The sequence below is a fragment of the Cervus elaphus genome, chromosome 3 (genome assembly GCF_910594005.1).
Source record: "Cervus elaphus chromosome 3, mCerEla1.1, whole genome shotgun sequence".
Classification (NCBI taxonomy): domain Eukaryota; kingdom Metazoa; phylum Chordata; class Mammalia; order Artiodactyla; family Cervidae; genus Cervus; species Cervus elaphus.
In genome coordinates, this window is record NC_057817.1 from 53,293,313 (window position 1) to 53,320,540 (window position 27,228).

Here is a 27,228-nt window from a genome sequence, read left to right on the forward strand (position 1 = left end):
TCTTAGTTCTCTGACCAGGGATCAAACCCACGTCCCCGCACGACAAGGCAGATCCTCACCCACTGGGCCACCCTTTTTTTTTCCTCAACTTAGCCTTAATACCTGTTGAAAAAATATTATCATCCTTATAAAATCCCAGATACTCTACTTGCTCATTTCTATAGAACCAAATTCATTCTGTGTGGGAACTCTACCACTTGCATTGTTAAAATTAGCAGTAGAAATCAGCAGGGAAAAGAAAACAGAAAATGTGAGGGGAAAAAATGCAGGTTATTAGCAGAATACTTAGCTCTTGCTTCTCAGATATTTAAAATTCAGGGAAAAAGTTCCAAAATTCAAGTGCAATATTATCATCAACATAAATTAACATTTAATTAATTATTCACTCAAGGTATTGTTCTGAGAGTGATTTTAATTAACAAATAACTAGGTTTGGTAATATCTTGCCTGGATATCTCTGTCCCCTTGAGAAGAGGAAGTTGAATTGCGGAATAGTGTGGTCTGGTTGCTACAGACAAAGATTATCCTGTTTCATTCTTCAGGCTGCCCTTCCTTCTCTCTCCCAAGGGCAGGAATGAACAAAACAATGATTTTCTAATTGTTTAGCACTCAGTTTTCTGCCTAGCAAAGACTGTGTAGTTATACCAGTTCTCACTTTCTTTAAAAAAAATATATATAGTACTTAGAATTCAGTGCATATTAATCTTTAATTCATTTCCTCCAGTTTAAAAAAAATAGTGGAAAATTTCATTTACAAAGTATATAGAATTGTATAATGAATTCTCTACCTCAATCAGTTTTGACACTTATCAACATTCTTCCATGTTGTTTAATGTATACCTCCACCCACTGTCCATGGGCTTTTCTAAGAATTTATTTTTTACTCATTTTTACTTTGGGCTGTGCTGGGTCTTTCTGGCTATGCGGGGACTTTCTCCAGCTGTAATGCGCAGGCTTCTCACGGCAGTGGCTTGTCGCGGAGCACAGGCCCTAGGGCGCCCGGGCTTCAGTAATTGCGGCCGCGGGCTCGGTAGGTGAGGCTCGCAGGCCCCGGAGCGCAGGCTTGATAGAGTTGTGGCGTTGGGGTCAGATGCTCCACGGCATGCCGGATCTTCCCAGACTGGGGATCAAACTGGTGTCCCCTGCATCGCAAAGAGGATTCTTAACCACTGGACCATCAGGGAGGCCCTCAATTATTTTTTAAGGTAAATGTTACATATGTTTAGATGTCTAAATATTAACTGAACAATTTTGACAGTGGATACATCTGTGTAACCCATATCACAATGAAGATATAGAACACTTCCATCAGCCCAGAAAGTTCCTTCTCTCTAATCCCAGTCAATTCTTTGTCCTCTCCCTCACTCCAGGCAACCACTGTTGATTTTTTTTTTTCAACACAGATTACTTTTACCCATACTATAATTTCATATACACAGAATCATTAAGTATGTACTCTCATCTCATGCTTTTAATAAGCATAATGTCTGAGCTTCATCTAGCTTATTGTATATATCAGTGATTGATTCCTTTTTATTGCTGAGAAGAGTATTCCAAGGTAAAAATACACCATAATTTGTTTACTCATGCTCCTGTTGACAGACATTTCATTGTTTCCAGGCTTTAGGTATTATCAATAAGTTAACTTATTATGTTGTAGACATTCTTATACAAGTCTTTTTGTGGATTTGTTTTCATTTCTCTTAAATAAAACCCCGAGTTCAGGACAACACAGTCAAGGGACAGATGAATGTCTAACTTCATATGAAACTGCCAAACCTTTTTTTGAAGTGACATTATTTTATATTCCTACCAGTAACGCATGAGAGTTCTGTTTGCACATCGTAACAAATATTGCCAGCGGTCTGTTAAGTCTTTGCTTTCCTAGTGGGTCTGTAGTGTGTAGTTTCTTACTGCAGAGTTTATTGGTCAGTTATGTAGCTTCCTTTGGAAAGTGTCCGTTAAGTGTCTTTGCCAATTTTTAAAATGGGTTGTTTTTTTATTCTTAAGTCATAGATATGTGTGTGTATTAGTCACCCAGTCATGTCCAACTCTTTTCGGCCCCATGGCCTGTAGCTCACCGGCTCTTCTGTCCATGGAATTCTCCACACACAGAATACTGAAGTGTTGCCATTCTCTTCTCCAGGGATCTTCCCAACCCAGGGATCAAACCCAGGTCTCCCACATTGCAGGCAGATTCTTTACCATCTGAGCCACCCCTATCTTGAGCCATAGAAACTCATTTTCACATTAGAGTTGTCAGATAAATGAATATTTTCTTCCAATCCATGGTTTGCCAGATTTTCAGAGTTATTCTCTTTAAATGTTGATTTTATATTATAGTTGATTTACAATGTTGTATCAGTTTCAGGTATAGCAACATAGCATCACCAACTCAATGGACATGAGCAAACTCCAGGAGACAGCGGAGAACAGGGAAGCCTGGCAGGTTGCAGTCTGTGGGGTTGCAAAGAGTCAGACGTGACTTAGCAACTGAACAACAACACAGAGCAACGTGATTCAGTGATAAATATACATGCATCCATTCTTTTCCAGTATATGTAAGTTATTACAGAATAAAGAGTTCCCTGTGCTATACAGTAAGACCTTGTTTATTATCTACTTTATATATAATAGTGTGTATATGTTAATCCCAAACTCCTAATTTATCCCTCCCCTTTAACTTTCCCCTTTGGAAACCATGTTGGTTTTCAAAGTCTATGAGTCTGTTTGTTTGTAAATAAATTCATTTGTATCATTTTTTAGATTCCACATGTAAGTGATTATCATATGATATTTGTCTTTCTTTGACTTACTTCACTGGGTATGATAATTTCTCACTCCATCGATATTACTGCAAATGGCATTGTTTCATTATTTTTTCTGGCTGAGTAATTTTCCATTGTATACAGGTACCACATCTTCTTTATCCATTCCTCTGTCGATGGACACTTAGGTTGCTCCCATGTCTTGGCTACTGTGAATAGTGCTGCTATGAACATGGATTGCATGTATCTTCTCAAATTATAGCTTTCCCTGGACAGGAACGGGATTGCTGGGTCACATTGCAACTTTTTTTAGTTTAAGGAAATTCCATACTGTTTACCATAATGGTTGCACCAATATACATTCCCACCAACAGTATAGGAGGGTTCCCTTTGCTCCACACTCTCTCGTAGCATTTATTGTTTGTAGATATTTTTGGTGATGGCCATTGTGACCATGTGAGGTGATACCTCATGGTAGTTTTGATTTGCATTTCTGAGTGCTCAAACTACCGCACAATTGCACTCATCTCACATGCTAGTAAAGTGATGCTTAAAATTCTCCAAGCCAGGCTTCAGCAATATGTGAACCGTGAACTTCCAGATGTTCAAGCTGGTTTTAGAAAAGGCAGAGGAACCAGAGATCAAATTGCCAACATCCACTGGATCATCAAAAAAGCAAGAGAGTTCCAGAAAAACATCTATTTCTGCTTCATTGACTATGCCAAAGCCTTTGACTGCATGGATCACAATAAACTATGGAAAATTTTTAAAGAGATGGGAATACCAGACCACCTGACCTGCCTCTTGAGAAACCTATAGGCAGGTCAGGAAGCAACAGTTAGAACTGCACATGGAACAACAGACTGGTTCCATTAGGAAAAGGAGTACATCAAGGCTGTATATTGTCACCCTGCTTATTTAACTTATATGCAGAGTACATCATGAGAAATGCTGAGCTGGAGGAAGCACAAGCTGGAATCAAGATTGCCAGGAGAAATATCAATAAACTCAGATATGCAGATGACACCACCGTTATGGCAGAAAGTGAAGAGGAACTAAAGAGCCTCTTGATGAAAGTGAAAGAGGAGAGTGAAATAGTTGGCTTAAAGCTCAACATTCAGAAAACTAAGATCACAGCATCTGGTCCCATCACTTCATGGCAAATAGATGGGGAAACAGTGGAAACAGTGGCTGACTTTATTTTTCTGGGCTCCAAAATCACTGCAGATGGTGACTGCAGCCATGAAATTAAAAGACGCTTACTCCTTGGAAGGAAAGTTATGACCAACCTAGACAGCATATTAAGAAGCAGACATTACTTTGCCAACAAAGGTCCATCTGGTCAAGGCTATGGTTTTTCCAGCGATCATGTATGGATGTGAGAGTTGGACTAAATAAAGCTGAGCACAGAAGAATTGATGCTTTTGAACTGTGGTGTTGGAGAAGACTCTTGAGAGTCCCTTGGACTGCAAGGAGATCCAACCAGTCCATCCTAGGGGAGATCGGTCCTGGTTGTTCATTGGAAGGACTGATGTTGAAGTTGAAACTCCAGTTCTTTGGGCACCTGATGTGAAGAGCTGACTCATTGGGAAAGACCCTGATGCTGGGAAAGATTGGGGGCAGGAGGAGAAGGGGACGACAGAGGATGAGATGGTTGGATGGCAACACCGACTCAATGGACATGGGTTTGGGTGGACTCCGGGAGTTGGTGATGGACAGGGAGGCCTGGCGTGCTGCGGTTCATGGGGTTGCAAAGAGTCGGACACAACTGAGCGACTGAACTGAACTGAATAATTAGGGATGTTAAGCATCTTTTCACGTGCTTTTTGGCCATCTCTGTTTTCTTTGAAGAAATGTCTATTTTGATCTTCTGCCCAGGGTTACATGTTTTCTTGATATTGAGCTGCATGAGTTGTTTGTATATTTTGAAGATTAATCCCTTGTCAGTCACTTTATTTGCAAATATTTTCTCCCATTCTGTGGTTGTCTTCTCGTCCTGCTTATGGCTTCCTTGGACGTGCAAAAGTTTTTAAGTTTAATTAGGCCCCATCTGTTTGCTTTTATTTGCATTACTCTAGGATGTGGTGGCTCCAGAAAGATACTGCTGCAGTTCACAGCAAAGAGTGTTCTGCCTATTTCCCTCTAAGAGTTTTATAGTATCCAGTCTTATATTTAGGTCGTTAATCTACTTTGAGTTAATTTTTGTGTGTGGTGTTAGAGAATGTTCTAATTTCATTATTTTACATGTGGCTGTCCAGTTTTCCCAGCACTGCTTAATTTGAGACTGTCTTTTCTCTATTACATATTCTTGCTTCCTTTGTTGTAGATTAATTCATCATAGCTGCATGGGTTATTTCTGGGTTTTCTATCCTGTTCCATTAGCCTATACTTGTTTTTGTGCCAGTACTGTTTCAATGACTACAGCTTTGTAGTATAGTCTCCAGTCAGGGAGCCTGATTCTTCCAGCGGTTCTTCTTTCTCAGGAATGCCTTGGCTATTTGGGATCTTTTGTGTTTCTATACAAATTTTAAATTTTTCTTGTTCTGGTTTTGTGAAAAATGCAAATAGTAATTTGATAGGGATTGTACTGAGTCTGTAGATTGCTTTGGGTAGTATAATCATTTTGACAATATTGATTCTTTCAATCCAAAAAATATTATTTATCTTACATTTGTATTATGTTTGATTTCTTTCATCAATGTCTTATAGTTTTCAGAGTACAGGTCTTTTGTCTCCTTGGTAAGTTTGTGTGTGTGTGTGAGTTGCTCAGTCATGTCCAACTCTTTGCAACCCTGGGGTAGTCTGTAGTCCCGCAGGCTCCTCTATCCATGGAATTCTCCAGGCAAGAATACTGGAGTGGGCTGCATTCCTTTCTCCAGGGGATCTTCCCAACCCGGGGATAGAACGTGGGTCTCCCACATTGCAGGCAGATTCTTTACTGTCTGAGCCCTGGGTAAGTTTATTCCTGGGCATTTTATCCTTTTTGATGTGATGGTAAATGGGATTGTTTCCATAATTTCTCTTTCTGACTTTTCATTGTTACTGTATAGAAATGAAAAAGATTTCTGTGTATTAATCCTATATCCTGCAACTTCACTTAACTCATTGATGAGCTCTAGTAATCTTCTGGTAGCATCTTTAGGATTTTCTATATATAGTTCATGCCTTCTGCAAACAGTGACAGTTTTACTTCTTTTCCAATTTGGATGCCTTTTTATTTATTTTTCATCTGATTGCCATGGCTAGTACTTTCAAAACTATGTTGAATAAAAGTAGCAAGAGTGTACACCCTTGTCTTGTTCACTGTTGAATATGATGCAAGCTGTGGGTTTGTCATATACAGCCTTTATTATTTTGAGGTAGGTTCCCTCTATGCTCACTTTCTGGAGAGTTTTTATCATAAATGGGTGGTGAATTTTGTCAAATGCTTTTTCTGCATCGATTGAGATACACATGTTATGTGTGTATGTATACACACATATGTATACACACTCTGTTAATGTGTTATAATACACTGACCAGTTTTCATATGTTGAACCATCCTTGGACCCCAGCAATAATCCCACTTGGTTACAGTGTGTGAGCCTATTAATATGCTGTTGAATCTGTTGTGTTTCTATACACTAACAATGAACTATCAGAAAGAGAAAATAGGAAAATAATACCATTTATAATTACATCAAAAGGAACTAAATACCTAGGAATATATCTAAGGAAGTAAAAGACTTGTACTTGGAAAACTATAAGATGCTAATTAAAGAAACTGAAGATGACACAGACAGAGGGAAAGACATACCATGCTCATGGATCAGATGAATCAATATTGTTAAAATGACCATATTATCCAAGGTAATCTGCAGATTCAACACAATCCCTATCAAAATACCACAGTATTTTTCACACAACTAGAACAGTATTCTTGCCTGGAGAATCCCACGGACAGAGGAGCCTGGTGGGCTGCCGTCTATGGGGTCTCACAGAGTCAGACACGACTGATGCAACTTAGCAGCAGCAGCAGCAAAACAGAAAATACTTCTAAAATCTGTACAGAAACACAAGAAACAGTAGCCAAAACAATCTTGAGAAAGAAGAACAGAGCTAAAGTTATCATGCTGCCTGATTTCAAACTAAACTACAGAAGCTATACTAATCTGAACAGTAATGGCACTGGCACAAAAATAGACACACAGATTAATGGAACAGAATAGAGCCCAGAAATGAACCCACACTTATATGGGCAACTAACCTGTGACAAAGGAAGCAAGAATATACACTGAGGAAAAGACAGTCTCAGTGCAATAAATGGTACTGGGAAAACTGAACAACTACATACAAAAAAAAAAATCAACCTGGACTATTTTCTCACACAATGCACAAAAGTAAATTCAAAATGAATTAAAGACTTAAAAGTAAGACCTGAAACCACAAAACTTCTAGAAGAAAACACAGGCAGTAAACTCTTTGTCGTCACCCTTAGTAATTTTTGTTTTGATATGTTTCCTCAGGCAAGCAAAAGAACAGCAAAAATAAACAAAAGGGACATCAAACTAAAAAGGCTTTGCATAACAAAGGAAACCATCAACAACATGAAAAGATCACCTACTAAATGGGAGAAGATATTTGCAAACAATATCTGATAAGGGGTTACTTAAAAAAATATAGAAAAACTCATACAACTCAACATCAAAAAACAACCAACCTGATTTAAAAATGGGCAGAGGATCTGAATAGACATTTTTCCAGAGAAGACATACACATCACACAAGGGCATACTTCACAGGTTTCATAATCAAGTATTAAAATAATCACATATAATAAAAACAAATCACTATCACAAAAACAAAACACAAGTAATAACAAGTATATTGTAGAAAATTTTAAATGAACAATTTATTTGCTCTATTTACCAACTGGTAAATAAAGATCCAAAGCTACAAAGATACAATGTTTGCATTTAAGGCAATTTCGTTTCTCACCACAGTTACTTTTTCTGATGTTAGAATCAGCATCTTCTGTGTCTTCCGTGTATTTAATTGATCGTTTATGTTTGTCCGCTTAGGAACCATACTTTCTTCATGACCACTGAAGCTCTATAGTATAAAATATCATTGTCTTCATATATTTGAGTAGTATCGATCCCGGTTTTGAAAGTCTCTATGAGCATATCTTGCATAGGTCTTGTTATGAGGGATCCTTCCAAAAGGTTCATGGTCATTGAAACAAGACTCAAAAACTTCATCAACAGCTTTCTGAGCCACTTCTTTGCTAATGTTCCTAACAGCCAGGATAGAACGAATGGCTCTGTCTCGCACACAAGTCTAAGGAGCGAGAAAGTATAGAGCGTTAATCTTATATGAAAATTTACTCATGAAATAGTAACACTTCACATAATGTCTGAACCACGGTCAAAATTAATTTTCTCTCATGTTATTTTATTAATTTCTACAAGTCCAAAAAATAAAGATTCAATTATGGAGCATGTTTAGCTCAATCTAAAATTATTGAGGTATAAGAAAGATCTCTTCCTCTCCTCCCTTCTTATCTTTCCCAATGATGATAAGTTCTAGGCAATATCTGCTAAACAGTAACTCCCAATTTGAAAAATCATTTAAAAAGTCTATAAATAAGGTTCTGATTGAATTTTTTTAACTTGAATAAATCTGAAATATACTGCTGTACCTTTCTCTCTCTCAGTTTTTCATAGCTGACCATCGCTGGATAACTTTTCCTCTGAGAGGGGAATCTCCCCTGGAGGCAACAGGAAACTACACAAAATTTGAAGGTTTTCTAATTTTTCATCGGGGAAAAAAAAAAATCAAACAACTTTTCTTTGGGCACATGCTATACAAAAGCTTCTCCCCCTGCTCCCACCTATCTTCCATCCCATTGCCAGCTGCATTCATCCACCGCTACTTCCAACCCAAGGTAAAAAGAGGAGGGATTTCTCCTTCAAACACTGTCGGCCCCGGATCACATTCCTTGAATGCATTAGCCTCTTCTCGGGGATGTGCCGAGGTGTACCCGGCTTCCATTCTCCACTGAGTCAGAACACACTGCCCGGTCACATGCTGCCCACGCCGACTCCACAGCAGAGCAGGGACTGGAGGGCTCAGGAGACACGTGCTCAGGACGAGTCAGTGAACAGGTGACCTCGGCACAGCTTGAAGGCGTGACGGCCTCAGCCGAGCAGTCACCCTGCCCAGGCCCCGGTCTGCCTTCTAACGCCCTTTCACTGAGTTCTCGATTGCTCTCAGTTCACTGTGACGTTTCGCCTTCCTCCCCAGAGCTGAGCTGAGTTACTCCACCAAGGACCTTCCTGTTGCTCCAATCCTGTCCTTTCTACATCTGGTCGAAACTGCTCTCCTGATGCCCATGTACGTCACAAATTGGCCCGGCAACCTCTTCCCACAGAGAGGCTCTGACCAGCCTCTCTCCTCAGTGTGGACACAGAGCCCCTTGGTTGCCGTGGGAAGAATTGCTCACATCCTTCACCAGCCCATCAGTTCTACATTTCCTCTCCCCATGTCCATCTGTGGGTGACCTTAAAAGCTTTCCAGCAGGATTGGTCTTGCCTATAGTTTTCATTTTGTTTTGTTCACAAAATCTCTCAGCTCAGTCCTTCATAATGAAGTCTGTGCCGATCCAAAGCATCGCTGTCACATCACGCAGCCTTATGAAGGTGCCCAAATACACAGTGCACTAAACTGCAGTCCCTGTTCTGACACGTATTACTCTTTTGTCTCAAGAACAATGATAGTTTGAAAACAGAAGTCCAAGACTGTTAGAAGTAAGACAGGCTGTGATTTCATTTCCATTCATTATCTACCCCCATCCAAAATGACCCCATGCGAGATATCATAGCCTTTTCACTGCGAAAATCTCCCAGTCACAGAGCTTGCCCATAATTGTAAAACATAACTGAATTCCCTCTATTGGCTTAAGTGATATACATGTTGTGTTCTTTTCAAATAATAGTTCTTTCACATTTCAAATACTAAATGTACTTCTCATTTCTCTATTCATTATTTCCACTCATAGCACTCTTGACAGTTAAGTGATTTCATACGTTAGTTTTTACCTGATGGTGTTGTTTTAATCCAAAATGCAACCTGAATATTTCATTTAAAAGTGAGCAGTCTCCACTAAGGTTAGCAGCTCGAACCTATCACAAGACAGAAGGCAGACAAAAAGAAAGTAAGCACTTGTGCTCTATACCTTTATATCAACTGATTTTTTTTTATTATAAAAGAACATAAAATTGGCATATTTTTCTGAGGACAGAGTATCTGTAAGGTTTTTTTTAAACTCTATTGACAAGAAGTTCTTAAGTTAAGAAAAAGAGCAGAGGGCGTCCCTGGTGGCTGAGTGCTAAAGAATCCGCTGCCAATGCAGGAGACATGGGTTCGATCCCTTGTCCAAGAAGATCCCACGTGCCACGGAGCAGCTAATCCCACGCGCCACAATTACTGAGCCTGTGCTCTAGAGCCCAGAAACCGCAACCACCAAGCCCTTGTGCCGTGACTACTAAGGCCCACACTCTGCAACAAGAGAAGCCACCGCAATGAGAAGCTGGTACGCCGCAAGCAGAGTGTAGCCCCTGCTGGCTGCAGCGAGAGAAAAGACGGCATGGCAACGAAGATCCAGAGCAACCAATAAATAAACAAATAAAGAATTACCGAATTCAGAAAAGCATTTTAAAAAAAAAAGACCAGACATCTATGAGCTATGCTACAAAACACCAAATATACTGAGGGGAATCACCTATTCAAAAGGGATTTTCAAAATGTTTCTCTGGAACCTTAACGACCGAACTAATTTCTGTTTGAACCAAAAGTCAGAGTTGGACTTCTGAGTTAAAGATTATGCTCTCTACAGTCTTTACAGATACTCTATTCTCACTTCTAGAAATGACCAAAAGGGCTTCAAGAAAGCATTCTTCCAAAGACCTACAAACTGATTTTCAGTGTGAGCATAAAACAACACATCACTACCTAAGACACTCGGGCACACAAACCTCCCGGGCCTCCCAGCCCAAACCACTGACGCGCTCTCGGACCTTCCCTTAAACCCGTGTAAGTTCATGACCTTCCTCCGAGGCCTCAGCTGGCCTATGAAAAATTAGTGGGTACAAGAATCAAGAACATTCCAAACTGTTCATGCTACGAACATGACAGCCTGAAGGTAGTACATATCTTCTAATTTGCTGTATCTTTAAGTTAAGAAGAAGCTTTGTGTGTGTGCTCAGTCGTGTCCGACTCTTTGCAACCCCATGGACTATAGTCTGCCAGGCTCCTGTGTCCATGGAAGTTTCCAGGCAAGAATACTGGAGTGAGTTGCCATTTCCTACTCTGAAAAGCAGCTTTAATATGTGAAATAGTTGTGGAACTACCCACATTCTATAGCCAGCCTGGCCACAATTTTGCTCATTCACTGCAATCAGATGGCCCACTTCTTTTTACTCCTATAATAACATAGCTTCATTCCTCTGAGGAGCTCAAAGCACTTAACACAGTTTAACTAGCTAACAGGCATTAATTCTTGTAACACCCCAGAGACAGAGAAATATTCAAAAGCTCAGGTTTCAGTCTTTTTTCCAAATCATATGAGTTATAATCAGACACAGTGAGGCTGCTTATTAATTTCAAGGGAAAGAGAAAATAATCTAAGTTATGAAATATAGGCTTGAAATTTATATTAGTTTTTTTTTTTTTAGCTTCTCAGCACATTGCACTCTTCAATTAATGAAATGCAAGTATGAAATACAAATGTCTTTCTAGGAGCATATATATGTGTATTTCTGAAAGCAATCCAGTCAACATAGGAAGATATTATTATCTTCCTATGTTGTATTTTTCATACTGCTGATGGGGTTCTCAAGGCAAGAATACTGAAGTGGTTTGCCATTCCCTTCTCCAGTGAACCATGTTTTGTCAGAACTCTCCACCAAGACCCATCTGCCTTGGGTGGCCTAACACCACATGGCTCATGGTTTCATTGAGTTAGACAAGGCTGTGGTCCATGTGATCAGTTTGATTAGTTTTCTGTGACTGTGGTTTATATTCTGTCTGCCCTCTGATGGAGAAGGATAAGAGGCTTATGGAAGCTTCCAGATGGGAGAGACTGACAGGGGGATACTGCAAGTCTTGTTCTGATGGGCGGGGTCATGCTCAGTAAATCTTTAATCTACTTTTCTGTTTGATGGGTGGGGCTGTGTTCCCTCCCTCTTGTTTGACCTGAGGCCAAACTATGGTGGAGGTGATGAAGGTAATGTCACCTCCTTCAAAGGGTCCCAGGTACGCACTGCCACGCTCAGTGCCCCTGACCCTGCAGCAGGCCGCCGCCAACCACACCTCCGCCAGAGACCCCTGGACACTCACGGGCAAGTCTGGGCCAGCCTCTTGTGGGCTCACTGCTCCTTTCTCCTGGGCCCTGGTGCACTAGGTTCTGCTTGTGCCCTCCAAGACCTGTTTCCCAGTCCTGTGTAAGTCCTGGCGGCTCTGTGGTGGGGTTAATGGAGACCTCCTCCAAGAGGGCTTAAGCCAAACCCAGGTCTGCCTCACCCAGAGCCCCTGCCCCAGCGGCAGGCCGCTGCTGACCTATACCTCCACAGGACACACTCAAACGTTTAATATCACCTTAAATGATCTATATAGCTACTAGCAGGCTGCAGAAGAGAAAGGAAATGTCTGAAAGCTCAGAGACTGGCGCCAGGCCCCTCACCCACAACATGCATTCTGAGATAACACTGGCACAAGGTGAGTTCTCCCAGGCCACAGAACGATGGACATGAACCTTGGAGAAAGGCAGGTTTCCGAGCAAAGCCGTTCAAACACTCGGGGCAGGTCTGGCTCAGTCTCTGTGGGTCTCCGGGTGTACACGGCTTCGTTTGAGCCCTGCGCGTGTCTCTGGCAGGTATGGGCTTTGATTTTGCCCCTCCTGCCGTCTAGCAGGGGCTTCTCCTTTGCCCTTGGACATGGGGCATGTTTTTTTGGTTGGCATTCTCCTGTCGACAGTTGTTCAGCAGCGAGTTGCAATTTGGGAGTTCTCACAGAAGATGAGCACACGTCCTTCTACTCTGCCATCAAAGATAGGCAGAAAGATAGGACACTGAAAGAGGAACTCCCCAGGTCGGCAGGTGCCCATATGCTACTGGAGAACAGTGGAGAAATAACTCCAGAAAGAATGAAGAGATGGAGCCAAAGAAAAACAACACACAGTTGTGAATGTGACTGGTGATGGAAGTAAAGTCTAATGCTGTAAAGAGCAATATTGCATAGGAACCTGGAATGTTAGGTCCATGAATCAAGGCAAATTGGAAGTGGTCAAACAGGAGCTGGCAAGAGTGAACATCAATATTTTAGCAATCAGTGAACTAAAATGGACTGGAATGGGCGAATTTAACTCAGATGACCATTATATCCACTACTGTGGGCAAGAATCCCTTAGAAGAAATGGAGTAGCCTTTACAGTCAACAAAAGAGTCTGAAATGCAGTACTTCGGTGCAATCTCAAAAACAACAAAATGATCTCTGTTTGTTTCCAAGGCAAACAATTCAATACCACAGTAATCCAAGTCTATGCCCCAACCAGTAATGCCAAAGAACCTGAAGTTGAACGGTTCTCCTACTTGTAGAAGACCTACAAGACCTTCTAGAACTAACACCCAAAAAAATGTCCTTTTCATTATAGGGGACTAGAACGCAAAAGTAGGAAGTCAAGAGATATCTGGAATAACAGGCAAATTTGGCCTTGGAGTACAGAATGAAGCAGGACAAAGGCTAACAGAGTTTTGCCAAGAGAATGCACCCTCTTCCAACAACACAAGAGAAGATTCTACACACGGACATCACCAGATGGTCAATACTGAAATCAGATTGATTATATTCTTTGTAGCCAAAGATGAAATGTTTGTATGAAATGTTCCCTTGGTATGTCTAATTTTCTTGAAGAGATCTCTAGTCTTTCCCATTCTATTCTTTTCCTCTGTTTCTTTGCATTGATCACTGAGCTCTATATAGTCAGAAGCTGTATAGAAGCTCTATACAGTCAGCGAAAGCAAGACTGGGAGCGGACTGTGGCTCAGATCATGAGCTTCTTATTGCCAAATTCAGACTGAAATTGAAGAAAGTAGGAAAAACCACTAGACCATGCACGTATGACCTAAATCAAATCCCTATACAGTGGGAGTGACAAATAGATTCAAGGGATTGGATCTGATAGACAGAGTGCCTGAAGAACTCTGGACGGAGGTTTGTGACATTGTACAGGAGGCAGTGATCAAGACCACCCCCAAGAAAAAGAAATGCAAAAAGGCAAAATGGTTGTCTGAGGAGGCCTTACAAATAGCTGAGAAAAAAAGAGAAGCTAAAGGCAAAGGAGAAAAGGAAAGATATAACCATTTCAATGCAGAGTTCCAAAGAATGGCAAGGAGAGATAAGAAAGCCTTCCTCAGTGATCAATGCAAAGAAACAGAGGAAAACAATAGAATGGGAAAGACTAGAGATCTCTTCAAGGAAATTAGACATACCAAGGGAACATTTCATGCAAAGATGGGCTCAATAAAGGACAGAAATGGTATGAACCTAACAGAAGCAGAAGATTTAAGAAGTGGCAAGAATACACAGAAGAACTATACAAAAAAGATCTTCATGACCCAGATAACCATGATGGTGTGATCACTCACCTAGAGCCAGACATCCTGAAATGCAAAGTCAAGTGGGCCTTAGGAAACATCACTACAAACAAAGCTAGTGGAGGTGATGGAATTCCAGCTGAGCTATTTCAAATCCTGAAAGATGATGCTGTGAAAGCGCTGCACTCAATATGCCAGCAAATTTGGAAAACTCAGCAGTGGTCACAAGACTGGAAGAGGTCAGTTTTCATTCCAATTGCAAAGAAAGGCAATGCCAAAGAATGCTCAAAATACCGCACAATTGCACTCATCTCACACGCTAGTAAAGTAATGCTCAAAATTCTCCAAGCCAGGCTTCAGCAATACGTGAACCATAAACTTCCAGATGTTCAAGCTGGATTCAGAAAAGGCAGAGGAACCGGAGATCAAATTGCAAATATCCACTGGATCATAGAAAAAGCAAGGGAGTTCCAAAAAACATCTATTTCTACTTTACTGACTACGCCAAAGCCTTTGACTGTGTGGATCACAACAAACTGTGGAAAATTCTTAAAGAGACAGGAATACCAGACCACCTGACCTGTTTCCTGAGAAATCTGTATGCAGGTCAAGAAGCAACAGTTAGAACTGGATATGGAACAACAGACTGGTTCCAAATAGGAAAAGGAGTACGTCAAGGCTGTATATTGTCACCCTGCTTATTTAACTTATATGCAGAGTACATCATGAGAAGCGCTGGGCTGGAAGAAGCACAAGCTGGAATCAAGATTGCCGGGAGAAATATCAATAACCTCAGATATGCAGATGACACCACCCTTATGGCAAAAAGTGAAGAAGAACTAAAGAGCCTCTTGAAAGTGAAAGAGGAGAGTGAAAAAGTTGGCTTAGAATTCAACATTCAGAAAACTAAGATCATGGCATCTGGTCCCATCATTTCATGGCAAATAGATGGGGAAACAGTGGAAACAGAGATTTTATTTTGAGGGGCTCCAAAATCACTGCAGATGGTGACTGCAGCCATAAAATTAAAAGACGCTTGCTCCTTGGAAGAAAAGCTATGACTAACCTAGACAGCATATTAAGAAGCAGAGACATTACTTTTGCCAACAAGGGTCCATCTAGTCAAACCCATGGTTTTTCCAACAGTCATGTATGGATGTGAGAGTTGGACTACAAAGAAAGCTGAGCACCGAAGAATTGATGCTTTTGAACTGTGGTGTTGGAGAAGACTCTTGAGAGTCGCTTGGACTGCAAGGAGATCCAACCAGTCCATCCTGAAGGAGATCAGTCCTGGGTGTTCATTGGAAGGACTGATGCTGAAGCTGAAACTCCAAAACTTTGGCCACCTCATGTGAAGAACTGACTCATTGGGAAACACCCTGATGCTGGGAGGGATTGGGGGCAGGAGGAGAAGGGGGCAACAGAGGATGAGATGGCTGGATGGCATCTCCGACTCGATGGACATGAGTTTGAGTAAATTCCGGGAGTCGGTGATAGACAGGGAGGTCTGGCATGCTGCAGTCCATGGGGTCACAAAGAATCGGACACGACTGAGTGACTGAACTAATGTTGTATTTTTGAAATGAACTGTTTTATTCCAGGGAAAGCTAGCAACTTTACCTGTGGAAGGCAGCACAGCAAACCCATCAAGAACCTTGATTGTAATCTTGCCTCTGCCACTTACTAACTATGGTATCTAAACAACTGCCTCACGTTTCACATAAATAAAATGGGAATAACAGTATCTACACCTCAAGGGATTGTTGTGAAGGTTAAATAAGAATCCACAAACAGAACAGTGTTAGGCACACAGCCCTCAGTAAATGTTTATATAAATTTTATGATATAGAAAATGTTTATTCCACAGGAAAAACCATTTTTTTGTATTATAATTAGTCATAGTCATGTAATAGTCAAATCAGTATTATTAGGATTTAAAGGTTATATTTAAGACAAAAATTGTATTCGATAGTTGGAAACAGAAATCGAAGACTAACATGGAATTATGACAAGAAAACAAAGATGTTTAAATAAATCATACTTGAATAAAATGTTCAAACACACAATGTCAGGCTTGGGGGGAAGTATCTTCTACACCAGAACTTACCTCAGAGCAGGCCAAGTGTCTGACATTGGTGAACCAGTTGACGTGAGCGCGGCAGTGATCGAAGGCGTGAATGAGCTCATGGGTGACCACTCTGTTCATATGGGCCTGATTACGGATGTTATTCTGGCACAGAACAATCTAAGAGGCACCAGAGGGAGAGAAGTTCAGTTACGTCTAAGAGCAACTCTCACTGCGTAAGAGTCCACCTTCACTCTCCCCGAGGGGGCGCAGTACATGGGAGGCCTCACCTCCTCTTCTCCACGGAGCCCACACCCTCCCCACCATCGAGGCCCAGCCGTCTCCATACACGCCAGGGAGCCTTCCCCAGGGTCCCCTCTCCTTGGACTGCAGAGCACTTCGTTCAAGGACCTTTATTCACTTACCACCCTCGCTGGGTGGACTGCACCAGCCTGTCTTGGACGCTACCGTCTCAATAATATTTAAGCGTGGACCTTGCAATGAAGCAGCGATTCAAATTCCAGCCCCACGCCTTACTAAGTCAGTGACCTTGGGCAAGTTTCTTAAGCTTTCTGTGCCTCAGTTTCCTCAACTATTAAAAGGAGATGACTTACATTACCTACCTCATAGAACTGTGAGAATTAAATGAGAATATATGTAAAAGGCTTCTTATCAAGTTTCTGAATGAGCAATGAATCAACAATGCATGACCACTCTGTCCCATTCTACTAGAATTGCCAGGAAAGTCCTCAGAAAGACCTTCAGAAAGAAGTGCAAAAAGCCAAGAGCACACTGAATGGGAGGACCCTATAAGAATGACAAAGACATGAGGGGTCCTAATAATAATAGTTTCTACTTACTCCGTACTGACTAAGTGCCAGACACCGGGACATGTCCCAGGTATTTTATATATGTTCATTCAACATTCATTTATTCAACTAGCATTTATCAAGACCTATTTATAGGCTACAAATGGAGATTGAAATTAATAAAATATTTACCAAAATGTCTGAGCACATGCAATAACAGTTGCTATGAGTACATACAATGATCTGCAGAGTTGGGAAATGGTTCTCTGCAGAAGGAATATTAAAACTGGGATCTAATGGATGGATGAACAGGAGTTAAATTTGAGGAGTGGGAAAGGAGCATTCCAGAGAGAGAATAATACATGCAAAGGGTAGGGCGAGGGTTGAAGGACAGGAATGTCTGAGAAGGTGAAGGTAGGCCTATAGGACTGAAGCCCAAAGTTGGAGGTGGTAAGCATGAGGTAGGGCTGGTGAGGTCATCAGGGCCAAGTCACGCTTTATGCCGACAGCAGTGGGAAGTCGCTGAAAGGGAACAGTGAAATGGGGGTGGGTTATTTTGCTTTCATCCTTTTGACCACAATTGGAAAAACAGGCATAAGATGATCCAAACTGGATGCAGAGAGACTAACCAAATGAGAATAAAGTATTCTAGGCAAGAGATAATAGTGCCCGAGCCAGGGTGGTGGGAGCCTAAAAGGTACTTAGGAGGTAGACTGTGCAAAATTTGGCGCTGGATAGAAAATGAGAAGGGCATCAGAGGGATCAAGGATGATCCCTAAAGTTCCAGCTTGCGTAATAGGATGGATGGTGGTACCATTCACTGAGATATGCAAAACTAAAAGACCAGGTTGGGTGGAGATGGAGGATGGTAAAAACCATCAGCTTGAATTTGGACATGTCAGGTCTGAGATGCCTTTAAAACTTCCAAGTGTAGGCGTGCAGTGAACACTTGGCTCTGGATGTGGAATTCAAGACAGAGTTCTGACCTAGCAAAGCAAATTAGGTCGCCTCGGCAGAGTGCTGGAAAGGAAAGAAGGGGCTGTAACACTCTGGATTAAGGGACTTCAACATTTAAGGGCTGGTTCAGGAAGCTGAGCTGCCAAAGGAGCACTTCGGGCGTGCTGCATGCCGGAAACCACGGCCAGAAAGTGGCATTAGCCGCTCAAGTCAAGGGAACGCACGAGCTATGAGCCAGCAATCCCCTCCAGGCAGAGATTCTGCGGTAACCCCTGCCTGTGTGTGCTTCAGAAGAGGCGGCGAAGAATTCACAGCAGCATTGCTTATAACAACAACACTGGAAATGACATTAGAGGGAGTAAACTCTACTACAAATGTCCAATGGAATAATATACACAACAGTGAATAATATACACAACAGGGGTGCATACAAGACAGAAGAACCTCACAATGTCGCACAAAAGAATTAAATTACAGAGGACTACATCCGGCATAATTTCATAAAATGACAGAGTATTACCTATGACCCCAAGTATATATAAAGCTTAAAAACAGGCAACAAAGGACTTTCCTGGTGGTCCAGTGGCTAAGACTCCACGCTCCCAGTGCAGGGTTCTGGGGTTCGATCCCTGGTCAGGGAGCTAGATCCCACATTCCACAACCAAAGGTTTTACACGCCCTAACTAAAGATCCCGCATTTTGCAATGAAGATGAAAGAAAGATCTTACTTACCACAACTAAGACCTGGTGCAGCCAAATAAATAAATTTTTTTAAAACTTTTTTAAAGGCAGGCAACTACATAGCACATTTTTTGACTGTATACATAGATGTTTAAACCATTCAGGCAAGCAGGGAATGATTATTACGAAAGTCAAAGATTAGGAAGGGGGGCTATGACCCAAGAAGGGGCACACAGGCTTCTAAAGTCCCAGCAGGGTTTTGTTTCTCAAATCTGTGTGGTAGTTATACAGATGTTCATTTTATTATTATGACTGAACACATACATATAGGTTTGTCATTCTTCTGCATGAATGAGATACTTAACAACAAAAATTTTAATTAAAAAGAAAAGAGTTTCCAACTGTGTATAACACTGCTGAGAAATAAGATGAAGATTCAAAATGTGCACTCTATTTAACCCCAAAAGGGAATGAACTCACCAGGACCCACCTGGAGAGCTATAGGTGTCACAGTTATCAATTTACAAATGAGGAATGGATAAGAAAACCGTGATACATATACACAATGGAATATTACTAGCCATTAAAAAGAATGCATTTGAATCAGTTCTAAAAAGGTGGATGAAACTGGAGTCTATTATACAGAGTGAAGTAAGTCAGAAAGAAAAATACCAATACAGTCTACTGATGCATATATATGGAATTTAGAAAGATGGTAACAATGACCCTACATGCGAGACAGCAAAAGAGACACAGATGTAAAGAACAGTCTTTTGGACTCTGTGGGAGAAGGCGAGGGTGGGATGATTTGAAAGAATAGCATTGAAACATGTATATTATCATCTATGAAACAGATCGCCAGCCCAGGTTCGATGCATGAGGCAGGGTGCTCATGGCTGGTGCACTGGGATGACCCTGAGGGATTGGGATGGGGAGGAAGGTGGGAGGGGGGTTCAGGATGGGGAGCACATGTGCACCCATGGCTGATTCATGTCAGTGTATGGCAAAAACCACTACAATATTGTAAAGTAATCAGCCTCCAATTAAAAGAAATTAATTTTTTTTTAATTTACAAATGAGGAAACTGAGAATAAAATGATTAACTTGCCCAAGCCCCACAGCTAATAAGCAGGGGAATAAGGATTTGAACTCAAAGTCTATCTGACTCCAAAACTCAGACACCTCACCCCTCTGCTATGTTGCTCTTTCCCTTGATTTCCCTCAAACAGCTATAAATAACCAAAATACACATAACATCCCCTAGCAGGAAACAGTTAAATGTAGTTAAATGTGTGTTATATATTCATGATGGAATCAGTGACGTCCAACACTTATATCTACCCTCATCACATGACATATCCATCTACCACCTCGAGACTGTCAGAAACCCCCACTGACTTAAAACTAACATGTGTTGACTTGAGTGTACTTTACAAGAGAAATCTCATTTAATTCTCATAACCGTTCTGTGAGATAAATACAATCGTTACCCATATTTTACAGAAGAGAAAACTCGCTCCCCTCATCAAAAATTCTCAAAGATGCATCACTTCCCACTGTGTGAAGATGAAACTCTTTATCCTGACATTCGAAGCCTCCCACATACAGCAGCGGCACCACACAACACCCCCCCGGGAACCACACCGCCTCCAGGAGTGTAACCTGCCTCAAATCCTGTCACTGTCTGCACTCGGCTTGTCTCCCCTGTGAGACGTTAGGACCTTAAGGGTCAGAATCGCGACTAACGCATTTTTTTTTAATCCCACACAAAGTCTACCCAGCAGAATGCCTGGCACGTGGAAGGCACTCAGCAAACACGAGGAGAACTGCAGGAAAGAAAACGACTTGGTAAAACGCCTACCTGAGACACTGCAGCATCAAAACCTCCACTGACATTTCCGTTACAGTCTTCACAAGCAAAGTGTCTGTCTTTGTTAACAGCACTGGAAGGCAAGAACGGATTAGAGAGACAACGTCCAGAAGCAGTGTCCATGGGGCACAGCCCTGGGCCAGGAGACCCGGATCATGCATATCTCCACCACGGCCACCCAGGACACCTCGGGAAAGCAACTGAACACCTTCAGCATCTAGTCCTCTCATCTGTAGAAAAGGGCAACTGTCTTTGCAAAATCGATCCCAGTTCAAATGCTATCCGTGAGTCCATAAGGCACTGGCTTGACAATGAAGACCACACTGGAAATACGCTGGAGTTTCTGCCCTTGGGCCAGAATGTTAAGAAGGGGAGCTCAGAAGTCTACTTTTTCTGATCCCCTCAACGTTGAACGACACCTGGAAGGCTACCGAATGCATAACAAACTGAGACTTCTTCTCCATGAAGGATAATGCTGAGACTGGCATAGTGGAAAAACCAGGTTTGGTAGTTAGTTACGAGAAAGATGTTAAGTACTGTCTTTACTAAACACCTGAGGTGAATGGTGGAGCCAGAGATGTGGAGTTAGGGCAGAAGAGGTCCGGAGAGAAGAAGGCCTGCCTGGAGAGAATGCAGCCAGCCACCACCTACCACATGGAAAGGGCTCTGCGGCCTGAGTGAAAAACCTGAAGAGGTTCCAGTTTGTGGGGGGCGGGGGAGGAAGGGGTGGCCTGTTTTCAGCAGTCAGAATATAGAGGAGCACTTTAAAAAGATTTACTTACCAGCCTGAATGCTTCATGGCATCAAGCAGAAGTTTGACATATGGATCTAGAAAGACATTGATTCAATTACATAATGGTAATTGGAAAATAAACAGCAGCAATTAAATTATCCAAATATTATAAAAGAAGATATTATAAAAGAAAAAAATACCTCTCAAATCTTAGTGAAATAGAAAAAAAAATCTTAGTGAAATACTACTAATTTTAAGTCATACTAATTAGTAATAATTTTAAGTAATACTAATATCTTAAAATTGATTAAAAATGAATACAAAAAGATAAGCTTAAATTAACATAAAAGCAAGTCTTTAATGAAACACTGACAGAAATACCAAAATGTACCACCAAACATCTTAGATAATATCAAATATGTTTCTCAGTTAAATGATCAAACTCAATGTGTTAAAGATGTACCGAAAGCCTGAGGGAATGTACAAGAACAAGATATACCAGCATGACTGTGGTCACAGCCACAGAGCAGCAGGTCAGAGGAAGGCAGTACGTGGCCCCGCTGCGGTCGGCCTCATCTGTACACAGCCTCCCATTCTGAGCACCACTCCCTAAACAGGACCCGCCCGCCGAGGCTGTTCCCCAGGGGAAGCTGACTGCAACAGCGCAGGGCTACGTTCCACAGGAAGCAAGAAAGGGATCTGTAGACTTGGAAAGGAGAAAGAAGCTAACCGCTGGCCAACGGGCACAGGCAAAGATGTCCAACATCTCTAGTTACTGAAGAAATGCAAATCAAAACTACAATGAGATATCACCTCACACCGGTCAGAATGGCTACCATCAACAGATCCACAAACAACAGAGGTGGAGAGGGTGTGGAGAAAAGGGAACCCTCCCGCACTGTTGACGGGAATGTAAATTGCTACAGCCGCGATGGAGAACAGTACAGACGTTCCTTAAGAAACTAAAAACAGAGCTACCACATGACCCTGCGATCCCACTCCAGGGCATACATCTGGAGAAAACCATGTTCCGAACGGATACATGCACCCTAGCGTTCTCTGTAGCTCTGTTCCCAAGAGCCAAGACGTGGAAGCAACCTAAACGTCCGCTGACAGGGGAATGGATAGAGAAGATGTGGTCCATACACACAGCGGAATATTACTCGGCCACTAAAAAGAATGAAATAACGCCATTTGCAGCGACACAGATGGACCAAGAGTGTGTCACACTGAGCGAAGTGAGTCAGAGAAGGAGAAACATCATATGACATCCCTTACATATGGAATCTAAAAGGAAACGATACAAATGAACTTAAACAGAGACCCACAGACAGAAAACAAAGTTATGGTTGCCGGGCAGAGTGGGGGTGTGGGGAGGGATAGTTGGGGACTCTGGGAAGGTCATGTACACACGACTATATTTAAAATGGATAGCCGACAAAACCCTACTGTATAGCACATGGAACTCTGCTCACTGTTACTTGCCAGCCTGGATGGGAGCGGAGTTTGGAGGAGAATGGATACATGTATATGGATGGCTGAGTCCCTGTGCTGGCCACCAGAAATTATCGCAACATTGTTCATCGGCTATACCTCAATACAAGATAAAAACTTTAAAGTTAAAAAAAAAAAAAAGATCTAACTAAGGCCCCAGTAATTTCAAGTATCTGAAGAGGTGTCGTGTGGGCATAGATTCTGCCAACATTTCTTCAGAGAGCAGAACAAGGACCAAAGGGCAGAAGTTACATGGGGCACATTTCAACTCGGCATGAGAAACGGTTTTTCCAACAATTACAGCAGTCGATACAAGAGCCTGGTAGCCTCAAAGGGCTTCAGAGAGAACCTGTTCCAACAGAGCTCTAAAACACTCTGGTCAATTGATGGCACAGAGGTTTCTGGTCAGTGATGGGGGTGAAAAGGCCTAGACAACTCCGGAGCCACCCACCACCACTTCTAAGAATCTATGAGCCTGTTAAAATTACAGGAAAATATAAGGAACCCAGGTGCTTCTAACATCAACTTTTCACAGAGATGTCCTGTCTGAGAATATAAATGCACAGCAAATTACGTGACATAAGCAAAAAAAAAAGAAGAAGATATTAAGGTTTTCAAATGCTGAAAGCAAAAACAGGTGAGTAAAAGTATTGTTGGATGAGAAAGTTAAGTACTGGTTACTGCTTTTCTAACCTGACTCCTCTTAAAGAGTGTTAACAGTAAAACAATTATTATTAATAAATACTACTTAGTGTATATCAAGTATCAGGCACCATACTAAATGCATTATTACTGAAGCAGCTGAGAGTTTTACAGAGCTGAAATGGGTTCAAAAGTCTAGTGTCCTCTTTAAAAAAAAAAAAATGCCCTGGGAGCACACTGGTTTGGTTCTTCAAAGAAGGACCTGCAGTATTTAGAATGGATGTGCTTTGGAGAAAAATAAAACAAACGTCTCCCTTGAGGCCTGATCTCTTTCATCACATCCTGATCTCTTTCATCACATCCGTCCCAGGGACAGGATTTTAAAGCTGCAGGCTGATGCTGTAATAGACTAACAGGTTCTCCAGCAGCTTACCCTGTGGAAGGTTGAAGTGGGTTCATTCCTACTGGGACTCAAGTTCAGCACCTGGCCCTTCTCACTTCCTATCTCAGCTCTTCCTCCACTTTCTGGCTCTTCCACTGTAAGAGCAACTACAGCTTCTTTATTCAGCTCCTGATACCCTGGCACTTTACATTTATAAAACCTCACAACAACCCTAACAGAGGTACTTTCACCCCTTCCCAACTCCCTTTTCCTTTCCCTGATAAAGACAGACAGGATCAGAGAGTTAAATCACTCTTCCATATGTAACAAGGAAAGGGATCAAAATTTAAACCCACGTCTAAATCTGCAGCCCATGTCCTTTCCATCGCATTCCACTTTGGAACATTTTAAAGGCAGGGTCCCAACTACTCTCTGTATTTGCCCAAAGCAGAATCTAGAAGGCATTTGATACATATTTGCAAAGTAAATACAATGTCATCATTCCCCTCTACTCCCTTTTCTCCTCCCCTGATTCCCGGAGATGCAGGTAATCTCAAGAAGGATGGAAAACTCACTGAGTGGTTGACTTTTGAACTGTCACTGGCCAGCTATGAAACAGTAATCTTATTTTGGGACAAACAAGTTTGTCTTTGATTCTCTTAATGTATCTAAAGTAAATTTGGGAAGTCCAGGGCCTTGTAAAAAAGTTAAGAAATCTCTAGTGCAATGTCCCTGGATTTAGAAACTGGTCAGCAGACGGTGTCCCTATGTAACCCGCATCAATGGTTCTTAACCTTTTCAGGGTCATGGGCATCTCAGAACATCATGGGACTATGAACTCTCTCCCCAGAAAGATGCCCTTAGGAGCATACAAACAGGAGTTTCGCAGTCCGTGTCAGAAGTTTCCACACTCTGAAGCCCATCCGTGTATGAAGGTTAACAACCCTTTTCAACAAAGAGCAGGACTGCAAAACTGTCTTTGCACTGCCAGCAGCAGTGAACAGGGCAGGGCACAACCCTTCAAGGAGGACAGAGCTGTTGTGGACATGACATAAAATGGTTAGAACCAGTCAGGCCCAAGACGGCAGAAGATCCAACTTTCAGTAGATCTTGAGCCTTATTATACGCTCATTTTAATTTATCAGCATGCTAAATGACACATTGCACACCAGTTCCGAAGCTAACCACAAAAGGCCAAACAGTGGGCTCTGGCCCAAATCCTGGAAATCCACACCCCCCGTCTCCAAAGGAGCTGGAATAATCCTCCCACTCATTAGCCTATGAAACTACTCAGCCCATAAAAACCAACCAGCCCATATACCCAGGCCACCCTCACCGCCTGAGACAGACCGCCTTCTGTCTAAGGAACGTGGATCTCCCAGGGCCTCCCACCTTCTGAGACAGCCCACACTGTATGCAGTTTGTGTCTGTCTCAATAAATCTACTTCTTACCTATCATTTTGCCTCCTGCTCAATTCCTACTGCAGTGAGACATAAAGAACCTGAACTTCCTGAGACCAGGTGTGCGATTTCAATTAAAAGACAGCAGGTTACGGTCCCAGCTTGCAGGGCTCAAGTCCCAATCTGAGTTTTAGCTGGGTTCAAATCCCATCTGAGGTGCGCGGTTTCAGCAAATATGGTTTAATTAACGTAGCTCTTTAAAACTCCGCTTCACCGGGACTCTCCAGTCCCCATATAACTGCACAATTTACCTATGAAATGAGAGGATCTGTCAGAAGGTGACGGAAAGGGCTAACTCCTAACCCGACTCCTCATTCACGCCACAGGCAAAAGTCATCCTGAAGGGGGTCAGCGCCTTCCCTGATCGAAACTGAGGCGCAGCCCCCCACACGCACCCCACGATGCCGAATCTGCCCTAACTCTGCCCTTGGGGCCAGAACCCGGCCCCCGCCACACCTGGGCCGAACCCGGAGCCCCCTAGCGGAGGGGTGCGGAGGCCCCTCCCTGCCCGCCGGGGCTCAGACCCCAACCCGCAGACGCCCGGCCCCCGGGTCACGGCTCCTACTTGTCGCCAACGTCTTCAACAGCATAAGCTGGCACTTCTGGTTGTTGGTGAAGAAACTGGAGAGGAACCCTTGCGGTGGCGTCTGCTGAGCCAGCCGCTCGGAGAAGACTTGGCACCCGACGTGCTGCTGCGGCAGCGGCTCCGCTGCCACCGGGCCCGGCTCGCGCTCATCCGGAACTTCTGCCATGCCGCCCAGGGACTTCGCCGCGGCTTCTTCCTCCCGCTTCGGGCGGCGGAGGGTGAGAGAGGGAAAGGTAAGCCCCCTCCCACCGCCCAGGCCCTCCCTCTGCCAGGCCGAACCCGCGCCAGCCCGGCCGCCGTCGCTGGGCGGGGCCAAGGACGTTCAGTCGCCGGGGTCTGCAACCCCGGACACTGACCGAGTGCGGGGCAAGAAGCGCGGGGAAGGGCGACGGCAACGGGGCGGGGCGGCGGCTGCTGGGCGGGGCGGCGAGTGCTGGGCGGGGCGACGGCTGCTGGGCGGGGCGGCGGCTGCTGGGCGGGGCTAGCGGGGCGGGGCCAGGGGCGCGCTGGCTGAGCAGACCTGTACCCCCGCAGAATGCAGCCGGCCAGCTGGGGGCTTCGCCGCTGCGCCTCGGCCTGCTTGTGCGGTCTCCACAAGCCTTGCTCCGCAGCCCCGCTTCCTCGGGCACACTCCTTCCTTACCTCCTGACCAGTACTGGCCATTAAATACTCTTCTCCCCCTGAAGGTTTTTGCCACCTTCCCACTCCCTGATTTGTCCACCAGCAGGCTAACTGCAGTCTCTGGTCCACCTCTCTCTTGACGCCCGAAGCCATATTGAAAGCACTGTTTCCTGGCAACGTTTGAAAACTGCAGTTATAACGATTGGTCGCGCTAAAATCCTCAAAATATAAGACCAAACTCCTTTTCTAGCTTGCCTCATCTAGCCCCATTCGCCCACCCTATTTTTTTGCCACCAAAAATTGTCGGGAGCCGCTGGGGTGCCCCCCAAACCGTGACAAAGTCACGGGACAAGAGAGGAACCTGCAAGGCAGCTCTTCCCCTCGAGGTTGTCCCGGGGGCCCGGTATGTCCCCTTCTTCCTTCTGTCTTACTGTTGTTGGGCTTTCTACTAATTTTTGGAAATATAATATATAGTAATAAGGCCTTGCTGGAAAAGTCCAAGCCTTTTTGGAAATGCTCATGATTGC

The 27,228-nt window shown here is 43.1% G+C and overlaps 1 protein-coding gene across 3 annotated transcripts; it reads right to left on the reverse strand.

Moving 5' to 3' along the window:
- Positions 1-7,633: 7,633 nt before the first annotated feature.
- On the reverse strand, positions 7,634-26,482 carry ATP23 (ATP23 metallopeptidase and ATP synthase assembly factor homolog). Of its 3 annotated transcripts, none has more exons than XM_043888571.1 (7): positions 26,060-26,482; positions 21,565-21,610; positions 20,774-20,855; positions 16,508-16,645; positions 9,847-9,930; positions 8,448-8,555; positions 7,634-8,086 (listed from the first exon to the last, which is right to left on the reverse strand). In XM_043888571.1, exons 1-7 carry the CDS (start codon positions 26,244-26,246, stop codon positions 7,883-7,885), a joined length of 849 nt encoding a protein of 282 aa, XP_043744506.1. In that variant the 5' UTR covers positions 26,247-26,482; the 3' UTR covers positions 7,634-7,882. The 3 variants fall into 3 exon arrangements, with proteins under 3 accessions (XP_043744506.1, XP_043744520.1, XP_043744513.1); XM_043888585.1 differs by lacking the exon at positions 26,060-26,482 and adding an exon at positions 25,486-25,811; XM_043888578.1 differs by lacking the exon at positions 8,448-8,555.
- Positions 26,483-27,228: the final 746 nt, after the last annotated feature.